The sequence below is a fragment of the Oncorhynchus mykiss genome, chromosome 27 (assembly GCF_013265735.2).
Source record: "Oncorhynchus mykiss isolate Arlee chromosome 27, USDA_OmykA_1.1, whole genome shotgun sequence".
NCBI lineage: Eukaryota > Metazoa > Chordata > Actinopteri > Salmoniformes > Salmonidae > Oncorhynchus > Oncorhynchus mykiss.
The window spans coordinates 48,916,239-48,931,068 of record NC_048591.1 but is presented as its reverse complement, the minus strand read 5'-3'; the positions used below and the strand labels follow the sequence as shown (position 1 = coordinate 48,931,068).

Here is a 14,830-nt window from a genome sequence, read left to right as displayed (position 1 = left end):
GCTTCCCTTCCTCTACCATCCCAGTCTCAGGTACAGGCTTCCCTTCCTCTATCCTCCCAGTCTCAGGTACAGGCTTCCCTTCCTCTGTCCTCCCAGTCTCAGGTACAGGCTTCCCTTCCTCTACCATCCCAGTCTCAGGTACAGGCTTCCCTTCCTCTACCATCCCAGTCTCAGGTACAGGCTTCCCTTCCTCTACCCGCCCAGTGTCAGGTACAGGCTTCCCTTCCTCTACCATCCCAGTCTCAGGTACAGGCTTCCCTTCCTCTACCATCCCAGTCTCGGGTACAGGCTTCCCTTCCTCTACCCTCCCAGGTACAGGCTTCCCTTCCTCTACCATCCCAGTCTCAGGTACAGGCTTCCCTTCCTCTACCCTGCCAGTCTCAGGTACAGGCTTCCCTTCCTCTTCCCTCCCAGTCTCAGGTACAGGCTTCCCTTCCTCTACCCTCCCATTCTCAGGTACCGGCTTCGCTTCCTCTATCCTCCCAGTCTCAGGTACAGGCTTCCCTTCCTCTACCATCCCAGTCTCAGGTACAGGCTTCCCTTCCTCTACCCTCCCAGGTACAGGCTTCCCTTCCTCTACCCTCCCAGTCTCAGGTACAGGCATCCCTTCCTCTACCCTCACAGTCTCAGGTACAGGATTCCCTTCCTCTATCCTCTCAGTCTCAGGTACAGGCTTCCCTTCCTCTACACTCCCAGTCTCAGGTACAGGATTCCCTTCCTCTATCCTCTCAGTCTCAGGTACAGGCTTCCCTTCCTCTACACTCCCAGTCTCAGGTACAGGCTTCCCTCCCTCTACCCTCCCAGTCTCAGGTACAGGCTTCCCTTCCTCTACCCTCCCAGGTACAGGCTCCCCTTCCTCTACCCTCCCAATTTCAGGTACAGGCTTCCCTTCCTCTACCTTCCCAGTCTCATGTACAGGCTTCCCTTCCTCTACCATCCCAGTCTCAGGTACAGGCTTCCCTTCCTCTACCCTCCCAGGTACAGGCTTTCCTTCCTCTACCCTCCCAATTTCAGGTACAGGCTTCCCTTCCTCTACCCTCCCAGTCTCAGGTACAGGCTTCCCTTCCTCTACCATCCCAGTCTCAGGTACAGGCTTCCCTTCCTCTACCCTCCCAGTCTCAGGTACAGGCTTCCCTTCCTCTACCATCCCAGTCTCAGGTACAGGCTTCCCTTCCTCTATCCTCCCAGTCTCAGGTACAGGCTTCCCTTCCTCTACCCTCCCAGTCTCAGGTACAGGCTTCCCTTCCTCTACCATCCCAGTCTCAGGTACAGGCTTCCCTTCCTCTACCATCCCAGTCTCAGGTACAGGCTTCCCTTCCTCTACCCGCCCAGTGTCAGGTACAGGCTTCCCTTCCTCTACCCTCCCATTCTCAGGTACCGGCTTCCCTTCCTCTACCATCCCAGTCTCAGGTACAGGCTTCCTTTCCTCTACCCTCCCAGGTACAGGCTTCCCTTCCTCTACCATCCCAGTCTCAGGTACAGGCTTCCCTTCCTCTACCATCCCAGTCTCGGGTACAGGCTTCCCTTCCTCTACCCTCCCAGGTACAGGCTTCCCTTCCTCTACCATCCCAGTCTCAGGTACAGGCTTCCCTTCCTCTACCCTGCCAGTCTCAGGTACAGGCTTCCCTTCCTCTTCCCTCCCAGTCTCAGGTTCAGGCTTCCCTTCCTCTACCCTCCCAGGTACAGGCTTCCCTTCCTCTACCCTCCCAGTCTCAGGTACAGGCTTCCCTTCCTCTACGATCCCAGTCTCTGGTACAGGCTTCCCTTCCTCTACCATCCCAGTTTCAGGTACAGGCTTCCCTTCCTCTACCATCCCAGTCTCAGGTACAGGCTTCCCTTCCTCTATCCTCCCAGTCTCAGGTACAGGCTTCCCTTCCTCTGTCCTCCCAGTCTCAGGTACAGGCTTCCCTTCCTCTACCATCCCAGTCTCAGGTACAGGCTTCCCTTCCTCTACCATCCCAGTCTCAGGTACAGGCTTCCCTTCCTCTACCCGCCCAGTGTCAGGTACAGGCTTCCCTTCCTCTACCATCCCAGTCTCAGGTACAGGCTTCCCTTCCTCTACCATCCCAGTCTCGGGTACAGGCTTCCCTTCCTCTACCCTCCCAGGTACAGGCTTCCCTTCCTCTACCATCCCAGTCTCAGGTACAGGCTTCCCTTCCTCTACCCTGCCAGTCTCAGGTACAGGCTTCCCTTCCTCTTCCCTCCCAGTCTCAGGTACAGGCTTCCCTTCCTCTACCCTCCCATTCTCAGGTACCGGCTTCACTTCCTCTATCCTCCCAGTCTCAGGTACAGGCTTCCCTTCCTCTACCATCCCAGTCTCAGGTTCAGGCTTCCCTTCCTCTACCCTCCCAGGTACAGGCTTCCCTTCCTCTACCCTCCCAGTCTCAGGTACAGGCTTCCCTTCCTCTACGATCCCAGTCTCTGGTACAGGCTTCCCTTCCTCTACCATCCCAGTTTCAGGTACAGGCTTCCCTTCCTCTACCATCCCATTCTCAGGTACCGGCTTCCCTTCCTCTACCATCCCAGTCTCAGGTACAGGCTTCCTTTCCTCTACCCTCCCAGGTACAGGCTTCCCTTCCTCTACCATCCCAGTCTCAGGTACAGGCTTCCCTTCCTCTACCATCCCAGTCTCGGGTACAGGCTTCCCTTCCTCTACCCTCCCAGGTACAGGCTTCCCTTCCTCTACCATCCCAGTCTCAGGTACAGGCTTCCCTTCCTCTACCCTGCCAGTCTCAGGTACAGGCTTCCCTTCCTCTTCCCTCCCAGTCTCAGGTTCAGGCTTCCCTTCCTCTACCCTCCCAGGTACAGGCTTCCCTTCCTCTACCCTCCCAGTCTCAGGTACAGGCTTCCCTTCCTCTACGATCCCAGTCTCTGGTACAGGCTTCCCTTCCTCTACCATCCCAGTTTCAGGTACAGGCTTCCCTTCCTCTACCATCCCAGTCTCAGGTACAGGCTTCCCTTCCTCTATCCTCCCAGTCTCAGGTACAGGCTTCCCTTCCTCTGTCCTCCCAGTCTCAGGTACAGGCTTCCCTTCCTCTACCATCCCAGTCTCAGGTACAGGCTTCCCTTCCTCTACCATCCCAGTCTCAGGTACAGGCTTCCCTTCCTCTACCCGCCCAGTGTCAGGTACAGGCTTCCCTTCCTCTACCATCCCAGTCTCAGGTACAGGCTTCCCTTCCTCTACCATCCCAGTCTCGGGTACAGGCTTCCCTTCCTCTACCCTCCCAGGTACAGGCTTCCCTTCCTCTACCATCCCAGTCTCAGGTACAGGCTTCCCTTCCTCTACCCTGCCAGTCTCAGGTACAGGCTTCCCTTCCTCTTCCCTCCCAGTCTCAGGTACAGGCTTCCCTTCCTCTACCCTCCCATTCTCAGGTACCGGCTTCGCTTCCTCTATCCTCCCAGTCTCAGGTACAGGCTTCCCTTCCTCTACCATCCCAGTCTCAGGTTCAGGCTTCCCTTCCTCTACCCTCCCAGGTACAGGCTTCCCTTCCTCTACCCTCCCAGTCTCAGGTACAGGCTTCCCTTCCTCTACGATCCCAGTCTCTGGTACAGGCTTCCCTTCCTCTACCATCCCAGTTTCAGGTACAGGCTTCCCTTCCTCTACCATCCCAGTCTCAGGTACAGGCTTCCCTTCCTCTATCCTCCCAGTCTCAGGTACAGGCTTCCCTTCCTCTGTCCTCCCAGTCTCAGGTACAGGCTTCCCTTCCTCTACCCTCCCAGTCTCAGGTTCAGGCTTCCCTTCCTCTACCATCCCAGTCTCAGGTACAGGCTTCCCGTCCTCTACCATCACAGTCTCAGGTACAGGCTTCTCTTCCTCTACGATCCCAGTCTCAGGTACAGGCTTCCCTTCCTCTACCATCCCAGTCTCAGGTACAGGCTTCCCTTCCTCTACCATCCCAGTCTCAGGTACAGACTTCCCTTCCTCTACCATCCCAGTCTCAGGTACAGGCTTCCCTTCCTCTACCATCCCAGTCTCAGGTACAGGCTTCCCTTCCTCTACCATCCCAGTCTCAGGTACAGGCTTCCCTTCCTCTACCCTCCCAGTCTCAGGTACAGGCTTCCCTTCCTCTACCCTCACAGTCTCAGGTACAGGCTTCCCTTCCTCTACCCTCCCAGTCTCAAGTACAGGCTTCCCTTCCTATACCCTCCCAGTCTCAGGTACAGGCTTCCCTTCCTCTACCATCCCAGTCTCAGGTACAGGTTTCCCTTCCTCAACCCTCCCAGGTACATGCTTCCCTTCCTCTACCATCCCTGTCTCAGGTACAGGCTTCCCTTCCTCTACCCTCCCAGTCTCAGGTACAGGCTTCCCTTCCCCTACCATCCCAGTCTCAGGTACAGGCTTCCCTTCCTCTACCCTCCCATTCTCAGGTACAGGCTTCCCTTCCTCTACCCTCCCAGTCTCAGGTACAGGCTTCCCTTCCTCTACCCTCACAGTCTCAGGTACAGGCTTCCCTTCCTCTACCCTCCCAGTCTCAGGTACAGGATTCCCTTCCTCTATCCTCTCAGTCTCAGGTACAGGCTTCCCTTCCTCTACACTCCCAGTCTCAGGTACAGGCTTCCCTTCCTCTACCCTCCCAGTCTCATGTACAGGCTTCCCTTCCTCTACCATCCCAGTCTCAGGTACAGGCTTCCCTTCCTCTACCCTCCCAGGTACAGGCTTCCCTTCCTCTACCCTCCCAATTTCAGGTACAGGCTTCCCTTCCTCTACCCTCCCAGTCTCATGTACAGGCTTCCCTTCCTCTACCCTCACAGTCTCAGGTACAGGCTTCCCTTCCTCTACCCTCCCAGTCTCAGGTACAGGATTCCCTTCCTCTATCCTCTCAGTCTCAGGTACAGGCATCCCTTCCTCTACACTCCCAGTCTCAGGTACAGGCTTCCCTTCCTCTACCCTCCCAGTCTCATGTACAGGCTTCCCTTCCTCTACCATCCCAGTCTCAGGTACAGGCTTCCCTTCCTCTACCCTCCCAGGTACAGGCTTCCCTTCCTCTACCCTCCCAGTGTCAGGTACAGGCTTCCCTTCCTCTACCTTCCCAGTCTCATGTACAGGCTTCCCTTCCTCTACCATCCCAGTCTCAGGTACAGGCTTCCCTTCCTCTACCCTCCCAGGTACAGGCTTCCCTTCCTCTACCCTCCCAATTTCAGGTACAGGCTTCCCTTCCTCTACCATCCTAGTCTCAGGTACAGGCTTCCCTTCCTCTACCATCCCAGTCTCAGGTACAGGCTTCCCTTCCTCTACCCTCCCAGTCTCAGGTACAGGCTTCCCTTCCTCTGTCCTTCCTCTACCCTCCCAGTCTCAGGTTCAGGCTTCCCTTCCTCTACCATCCCAGTCTCAGGTACAGGCTTCCCTTCCTCTACCCTCACAGTCTCAGGTACAGGCTTCCCTTCCTCTACCCTCCCAGTCTCATGTACAGGCTTCCCTTCCTCTACCCTCCCAGTCTCAGGTACAGGCTTCCCTTGCTCTACCCTCCCAGGTACAGGCTTCCCTTCCTCTACCCTCCCAATTTCAGGTATAGGCTTCCCTTCCTCTACCCTCACAGTCTCAGGTACAGGCTTCCCTTCCTCTACCCTCCCAGTCTCAGGTACAGGATTCCCTTCCTCTACCCTCCCAGGTACAGGCTTCCCTTCCTCTACCCTCCCAGGTACAGGCTTCCCTTCCTCTACCCTCCCAGTGTCAGGTACAGGCTTCCCTTCCTCTACCTTCCCAGTCTCATGTACAGGCTTCCCTTCCTCTACCATCCCAGTCTCAGGTACAGGCTTCCCTTCCTCTACCCTCCCAGGTACAGGCTTCCCTTCCTCTACCCTCCCAATTTCAGGTACAGGCTTCCCTTCCTCTACCATCCTAGTCTCAGGTACAGGCTTCCCTTCCTCTACCATCCCAGTCTCAGGTACAGGCTTCCCTTCCTCTACCCTCCCAGTCTCAGGTACAGGCTTCCCTTCCTCTACCATCCCAGTCTCAGGTACAGGCTTCCCTTCCTCTACACTCCCAGTCTCAGGTGCATGAATACAGACAGGCACATTGCAGCATTGCACAAATCACCGTCCAACCCAAATAACTACTCATTATGTGACCAAGATTAGCGATTTTGTATCTGGCCTTGTTCAAACTGATCCCCTCAAACACTCTGGCAAGCTCTCAGGTAGGATGTCAGGTACCCTCCTAATCTCTGTCTCAGGTAGGATTCCAGGTACCCTCCTAATCTCAGTCTCAGGCAGGCTGTCAGGTACCCTCCTAATCCCAGTCTCAGGTGGGCTGGTTGGTACCTTCCTAATCTCAGTCTCAGGTGGGCTGGTTGGTACCCTCCTAATCTCAGTCTCAGGCAGGCTGTCAGGTGCCCTCCTAATCGCTGTCTCAGGTAGGCTGGTTGGTACCCTCCTAATCTCAGTCTCAGATAGGTTGGTTGGTACCCTCCTAATCTCAGTCTCAGATAGACTACATGCCAGTTGTACATGACAGTTCAGGTAGCTGCATGCATTGGGCACTTCAGTTGCATTGTGGGATAGTTGATATCCTACTGTGAACACAGGGTGTTTCAGAACTTGTTGTGTTTGAGTCCGGGTCAATATGGCAATTCACTGGGAAGGCAGGGACTGTGACTGGGTCTCTTTATTGTCAGGTCGGGCTGTACTTTTCGATAGGGTGACTAGTGTAGTATGCGTTCTGCTGTATAGTCATGTTTACCTGTTACAACACGTGTAGTTAATTAATTAGTTAAGTGTATACAGTAGTTTATAAAAAATAAAAAACACTTGCACAGGGTAGTAAATGTGTCATTCCGAGGTGTTTTCTTGTATGTAATAGAGTAGAACACAATGACTTCATGATGAAGACTGAGTAATAGAGTAGAACACAATGACTTCATGATGAAGACTGAGTAATAGAGTAGAACACAATGACTTCATGATGAAGACTGAGTAATAGAGTAGAACACAATGACTTCATGATGAAGACTGAGTAATCGAGTAGAACACAATGACTTCATGATGAAGACTGAGTAATAGAGTAGAACACAATGACTTCATGATGAAGACTGAGTAATAGAGTAGAACACAATGACTTCATGATGAAGACTGAGTAATAGAGTAGAACACAATGACTTCATGATGAAGACTGAGTAATAGAGTAGAACACAATGACTTCATGATGAAGACTGAGTAATAGAGTAGAACACAATGACTTCATGATGAAGACTGCTGCAGAACATTGTAAATACACGTTTTCTTCGTGTCTGTGTGTGTTTTGTTTTCCACAGGCCATGGTGCTGATAACACCATTACACAGCAAACACGACCTGACACATCAACATGGAGGTATGGGAGTATCTGTGGTAATGTCTGTATGAGTAGTGTGTATCTGTACGGAAGGTGGTATTTCAACCCCTCAACATGAAGGTATGGGAGTATCTGTGCTGACTGTATTGTCTATGTTGACTGTGTTGACTGTATTGTCCATGTTGACTGTGCTGACTATATTGTCCATGATGACTGTGCTGACTGTATTGTCCATGTTGACTGTGCTGACTGTATTGTCCATGTTGACTGTGCTGACTGTATTGTCCATGATGACTGTGCTGACTATTGTCCGTGTTGACTGTGTTGACTGTATTGTCCATGTTGACTGTGTTGACTGTATTGTCCATGTTGACTGTGTTGACTGTCTTGTCCATGTTGACTGTGCTGACTATATTGTCCATGTTGACTGTGCTGACTGTATTGTCCATGTTGACTGTGTTGACTGTATTGTCCATGTTGACTGTGCTGACTGTATTGTCCATGTTGACTGTGCTGACTGTATTGTCCATGTTGACTGTGCTGACTGTATTGTCCATGTTGACTGTGTTGACTGTATTGTCTGTGCTGACTGTATTGTCCATGTTGACTGTGCTGACTGTATTGTCCATGTTGACTGTGCTGACTGTATTGTCCATGTTGACTGTGCTGACTGTATTGTCCATGTTGACTGCTGACTGTATTGTCCATGTTGACTGCTGACTGTATTGTCCATGTTGACTGTATTGTCTGTGCTGACTGTATTGTCCATGTTGACTGTGCTGACTGTATTGTCCATGATGACTGTGCTGACTGTATTGTCCATGTTCACTGTGTTTATGTGTTATTGGGATCCCCATTAGCTTTTGCGGAAGCAGCAGCTACTCTCCCTGGGGTCCTCAGAAAGCACAAAACATGGAACAAAACACTAAAGCACAAAACATGACAAGTAACACAGCACTGATAGCTGAGGAAATTCTATGATCTACAGCAACTTCACAAAGTAGTCTCACCCCTTGACTGTTTCTACATTTTGTTGTGTTACAGCCTGAATATAAAATGGATTCCATTGAGATTTGTTTGTCACTGGCCTACACACAATACCACATAATGTCAAAGTGGAATTGTGATTTTTACAAATTAATTAAAATTTAAAAGCTGAAATGTGATGAGTCCATAACCCTTTTTTTATGGCAAGCTTGTCGTTAATAAATGTCGTTCAATGAGTTGTTTTTTAATCTGTGTTTTAAAGGTAATGTTACTGTTAGCTTGAGTAACTGGTGATGGTAGGGAGTTCCATGCGATCACGGCTCTGTATAAAACTGTCCGTTGCCGTGAGTTCGTTTTGGACTTGGGGACTGTGAAGAGACCCCTGGTGGCATGTCTAGTTGGTATAATACTGTGTGCTGCCGTGAGTTCGTTTTGGATTTGGGGACTGTGAAGAGACCCCTGGTGGCATGTCTAGTGGGGTATGTATGGGTGTCTGAAGAGACCCCTGTGGCATGTCTAGTGGGGTATGTATGGGTGTCTGAAGAGACCCCTGGTGGTAAGTCTAGTGGGGTATGTATGGGTGTCTGAAGAGACCCCTGGTGGCATGTCTAGTTGGTATAATACTGTGTGCTGCCGTGAGTTCGTTTTGGATTTGGGGACTGTGAAGAGACCCCTGGTGGCATGTCTAGTGGGGTATGTATGGGCGTCTGAACAGACCCCTGGTGGCATGTCTAGTGGGGTATGTATGGGCGTCTGAACAGACCCCTGGTGGCATGTCTAGTGGGGTATGTATGGGTGTCTGAAGAGACCCCTGGTGGCATGTCTATTGGGGTATGTATGGGTGTCTGAAGAGACCCCTGGTGGCATGTCTAGTTGGTATAATACTGTGTGCTGCCGTGAGTTCGTTTTGGATTTGGGGACTGTGAAGAGACCCCTGGTGGCATGTCTAGTGGGGTATGTATGGGCGTCTGAACAGACCCCTGGTGGCATGTCTAGTGGGGTATGTATGGGCGTCTGAACAGACCCCTGGTGGCATGTCTATTGGGGTATGTATGGGCGTCTGAACAGACCCCTGGTGGCATGTCTAGTGGGGTATGTATGGGCGTCTGAACAGACCCCTGGTGGCATGTCTAGTGGGGTATGTATGGGCGTCTGAACAGACCCCTGGTGGCATGTCTAGTGGGGTATGTATGGGCGTCTGAACAGACCCCTGGTGGCATGTCTATTGGGGTATGTATGGGTGTCTGAGCTGAATGTTATTTGATAATGCAGAAAATATGACATTTTCATCACAGTATTATTTCTCATAAAACAATAAAGAGAAGCAGTTAATCTCTCGTCAACCCTCAACCAGGAAAGACTATCATTCATGGACTGTCATGGTCTGGACTGTAATCAAGATGGGGAGTATACCAGAGCCTGAACCTAGTACAGTTGTTTTTTTTGTAAAAAAAACAAATGCAGATTTTTCTTTTTTTTCTTTTCTCTCCCCATCTTCAAAACAACTTTGCCAATATGACTATGATAATTGACCATCCAATGTTACTCCTAGGAGTTTAGCTTCCTCAACTTGTTCAATGGTCACACCCTTTTTATGTACAACACCGGTTGAGGTTTAGGTCTTAGAGAATGTTTTGAACCAGGTACAAGGCTTTTAGTCTGAGATGTATTTATTCGTTATTAATCGACTGTAACTCCTTATTTAGAATCCCAGGTAGCTCGTTGGCTTTGGGTGCTGACGTGTAGAGTGTGTAAACATCCTCATACATCCGTCATTCTCGCTACCTGTAAGACCAGCGGCAAATCATTTGTAAATCTGGAGAAGAGTAACGGCTCAAGGAAATTACCCTGAGGGACACCGCACTGTACATATCTGATGTTAGAGAAGCTTCTGTTAAAGAATACTCTCTGGGTTATGTTGATAAATAACCAACCATGTGATGACAGGTGGTGTAAAGCCATAGAAAAGTGGATTTTTTTTGTTTGTAACAATTTATGATCAATAACATCTCTCAATAACAAATCTAACAATAACAGCTCCAACTATCATCATATTATCAATTTATTTTAACCAATCAGCAGTCATCTGAGTCAGTGCAGTGCAAGTGCAGTGTTCTCCTCTATAAGCTGAAAGTTAGCGGTTAGCATTGTGTCGTTGTGTCTCCATCTGTTTACTAAGAACAGGCAGCAAACTGATTGGGCGGCTGTTGGGGCCAGCAAAGGGTGCTTTACTATTTTTAGGCAGTGGAAATCCTTTAGGTCCTTCCACGCCTGTGGACAGACACTCCTTTAGGCTTTGGTTAAAGATATGGTCAATAGGGGTGGCAATACAGTCTGCTACCGTTATCTATAGTTTACCATCTAGGTTGTCGATACAGTCTGCTACCATTCTCTATAGTTTACCATCTAGGTTGTCTATACAGTCTGCTACCGTTATCTATAGTTTACCATCTAGGTTGTCGATACAGTCTGCTACCATTCTCTATAGTTGACCATCTAGGTTGTCTATACAGTCTGCTACCATTCTCTATAGTTGACCATCTAGGTTGTCTATACAGTCTGCTACCATTCTCTATAGTTGACCATCTAGGTTGTCTATACAGTCTGCTACCATTCTCTATAGTTTACCATCTAGGTTGTCTATACAGTCTGCTACCATTCTCTATAGTTTACCATCTAGGTTGTCTATACAGTCTGCTACCATTCTCTATAGTTGACCATCTAGGTTGTCTATACAGTCTGCTACCATTCTCTATAGTTGACCATCTAGGTTGTCTATACAGTCTGCTACCATTCTCTATAGTTGACCATCTAGGTTGTCTATACAGTCTGCTACCATTCTCTATAGTTTACCATCTAGGTTGTCTATACAGTCTGCTACCATTCTCTATAGTTTACCATCTAGGTTGTCTATACAGTCTGCTACCATTCTCTATAGTTTACCATCTAGGTTGTCTATACAGTCTGCTACCATTCTCTATAGTTTACCATCTAGGTTGTCTATACCTGGTGGCAATACAGTCTGCTACCATTATCTATAGTTTACCATCTAGGTTGTCTATACCTGGTGGTAATACAGTCTGCTACCATTCTCTATAGTTTACCCTCTAGGTTGTCTATATCTGGTGGTAATACAGTCTGCTACCATTCTCTATGGTTGACCATCTAGGTTGTCTATACAGTCTGCTACCATTCTCTATAGTTTACCATCTAGGTTGTCAATACCTGGTGGCTCATCATTATTAATAGATAACAATAGTTTACCATCTAGGTTGTCTATACCTGGTGGCTCATCATTATTGATAGATAACAATAGTTTACCATCTAGGTTGTCTATACCTGGTGGCTCATCATTATTGATAGATAACAATAGTTTACCATCTAGGTTGTCTATACCTGGTGGCTCATCATTATTGATGGATAACAATAGGTTTTCCACCTCTTCCACGCAAACGTGACCAAATTCAGAACAGCGATCCTTCGCTTTCATTATTAGATATTTTATACAAAAGTATGATGGCTCACTGTTCAGTGTTGTCATTTCACTTCTCAGTTTGTCCACTTTCCCAGGGAAATAGTGATTGAAATGATTGGCCGTAGCCAAAGGATTCTGTTGTAATGATTGGCCGTAGCCAAAGGTTTCTGTTGTTAGGATTGGCCGTAGCCAAAGGATTCTGTTGTAATGATTGGCCGTAGCCAAAGGTTTCTGTTGTTAGGATTGGCCGTAGCCAAAGGATTCTGTTGTAATGATTGGCCGTAGCCAAAGGATTCTGTTGTAATGATTGGCCGTAGCCAAAGGTTTCTGTTGAAATGATTGGCCGTAGCCAAAGGATTCTGTTGTAATGATTGGCCGTAGCCAAAGGTTTCTGTTGTAATGATTGGCCGTAGCCAAAGGATTCTGTTGTAATGATTGGCCGTAGCCAAAGGTTTCTGTTGTAATGATTGGCCGTAGCCAAAGGATTCTGTTGTAATGATTGGCCGTAGCCAAAGGATTCTGTTGTAATGATTGGCCGTAGCCAAAGGTTTCTGTTGTAATGATTGGCCGTAGCCAAAGGTTTCTGTTGTAATGATTGGCCGTAGCCAAAGGATTCTGTTGTAATGATTGGCCGTAGCCAAAGGTTTCTGTTGTAATGATTGGCCGTAGCCAAAGGATTCTGTTGTAATGATTGGCCGTAGCCAAAGGTTTCTGTTGTAATGATTGGCCGTAGCCGAAGGATTCTGTTGTAATGATTGGCCGTAGCCAAAGGTTTCTGTTGTAATGATTGGCCGTAGCCAAAGGATTCTGTTGTAATGATTGGCCGTAGCCAAAGGTTTCTGTTGTAATGATTGGCCGTAGCCAAAGGATTCTGTTGTAATGATTGGCCGTAGCCAAAGGTTTCTGTTGTAATGATTTACGGTACTCCAAAGTGTTTTCCCGTTGTGTTTTATTTATCCTTATTTGGTCATATAAGTTCTTGTTCTTTTTGTGATTTTTTTTTGTTTACATTTCTCAATTTACTGTGTGTCAACCAATCAGCTGAGCAGCTTAACTTGTTTGCCATCTCTTTTGCATAATTTAGTTGAACAATTGTTTTTATTTTTTAGAAGCTTCCTCTTGAGAGGACAGCTAGTTGCTAATCGGTCAATGTTCTGATCGGCGATAGACACATGGAGACAAAATACATGTGTGTGTTGACTGTCTTTACTGTGTTGACTGTCTTTACTGTGTTGACTGTCTTTACTGTGTTGACTGTCTTTACTGTGTTGACTGTGATCACTATGTTGACTGTCTTTACTGTGTTACTATGTTGACTGTCTTTACTGTGTTGACTGTGATTACTGTGTTGACTGTGATTACAATGTTGACTGTCTTTACTGTGTTACTATGTTGACTGTCTTTACTGTGTTGACTGTCTTTACTGTGTTTACTGTGTTGACTGTCTTTACTGTGTTGACTGTGATCACTAAGTTGACTGTCTTTACTGTGTTACTATGTTGACTGTCTTTACTGTGTTGACTGTGATTACTGTGTTGACTGTGATTACAATGTTGACTGTCTTTACTGTGTTACTATGTTGACTGTCTTTACTGTGTTGACTGTGATCACTATGTTGACTGTCTTTACTGTGTTACTATGTTGACTGTCTTCACTGTGTTGACTGTGATCACTATGTTGACTGTCTTTACTGTGTTAACTGTCTTTACTGTGTTGACTGTGATTACAATGTTGACTGTCTTTACTGTGTTACTATGTTGACTGTCTTTACTGTGTTGACTGTGATTACTGTGTTGACTGTGATTACTGTGTTGACTGTCTTTACTGTGTTGACTGTCTTTACTGTGTTGACTGTGATTACTATGTTGACTGTGATTACTGTGCTGACTGTGATATATATTTGTTGACCTTGATGTTTATGTAGACTGCGATGACTGTGTTGTCTGTGTTGACTATACTGACGGTGTTGTCTGTGTTGACTATACTGACGGTGTTGTCTGTGTTGACTATACTGACGGTGTTGTCTGTGTTGACGGTGTTGTCTGTGTTGACTATACTGACGGTTTTGTCTGTATTGACTATACTGACGGTGCTGTCTGTGTTGACTATACTGACGTCGTTGTCTGTGCTGACTCTACTGACGGTGTCGTCTTTGTTGACTATACTGACGGTGTTGTCTGTGTTGACTATACTGACGGTGTTGTCTGTGTTGACTCTACTGACGGTGTTGACTATACTGACGGTGTTGTCTGTTGACTATACTGACGGTGTTGTCTGTGTTGACTATACTGACGGTGTTGTCTGTATTGACTATACTGACGGTGTTGTCTGTGCTGACTCTACTGACGGTGTTGTCTGTGTTGACTCTACTGACGGTGTTGTCTGTTGACTATACTGACGGTGTTGTCTGTATTGACTCTACTGACTGTGTTGTCTGTGTTGACTATACTGACGGTGTTGTCTGTATTGACTATACTGACGGTGTTGTCTGTGTTGACTCTACTGACTGTGTTGTCTGTGTTGACTATACTGACGGTGTTGTCTGTGTTGATTATACTGACGGTGTTGTCTGTGTTGACTATATTGACGGTGTGGTCTGTGTTGACTATACTGACGGTGTTGTCTGTGTTGACTATACTGACGGTGTTGTCTGTATTGACTATACTGACGGTGTTGTCTGTATTGACTCTACTGACTGTGTTGTCTGTGTTGATTATACTAACGGTGTTGTCTGTGTTGATTATACTGACGGTGTTGTCTGTGTTGACTATACTGACGGTGTTGTCTGTGTTGTCTGTGTTGACTATACTGACGGTGTTGTCTGTATTGACTATACTGACGGTGTTGTCTGTGTTGACTCTACTGACGGTGTTGTCTGTGTTGACTATACTGACGGTGTTGTCTGTGTTGTCTGTGTTGACTATACTGACGGTGTTGTCTGTATTGACTATACTGACGGTGTTGTCTGTGTTGACTCTACTGACGGTGTTGTCTGTGTTGTCTGTGTTGACTATACTGACAGTGTTGTCTGTGTTGACTATACTGACGGTGTTGTCTGTATTGACTATACTGACGGTGTTGTCTGTGTTGACTATACTG

At 47.9% G+C, this 14,830-nt stretch overlaps 1 protein-coding gene across 3 annotated transcripts in view; it reads left to right on the top strand.

Moving 5' to 3' along the window:
- The window catches only part of cep126 (centrosomal protein 126), a 150,159-nt gene that overhangs the window by 133,541 nt on the left and 1,788 nt on the right, over positions 1-14,830 (top strand). For all 3 annotated transcript variants that reach the window (XM_036965484.1, XM_036965483.1, XM_036965485.1), the window contains exon 9: positions 7,251-7,308. In XM_036965484.1, coding sequence (XP_036821379.1) covers positions 7,251-7,308 — 58 coding nt within the window. The remainder of the gene's footprint in view (positions 1-7,250; positions 7,309-14,830) is intronic.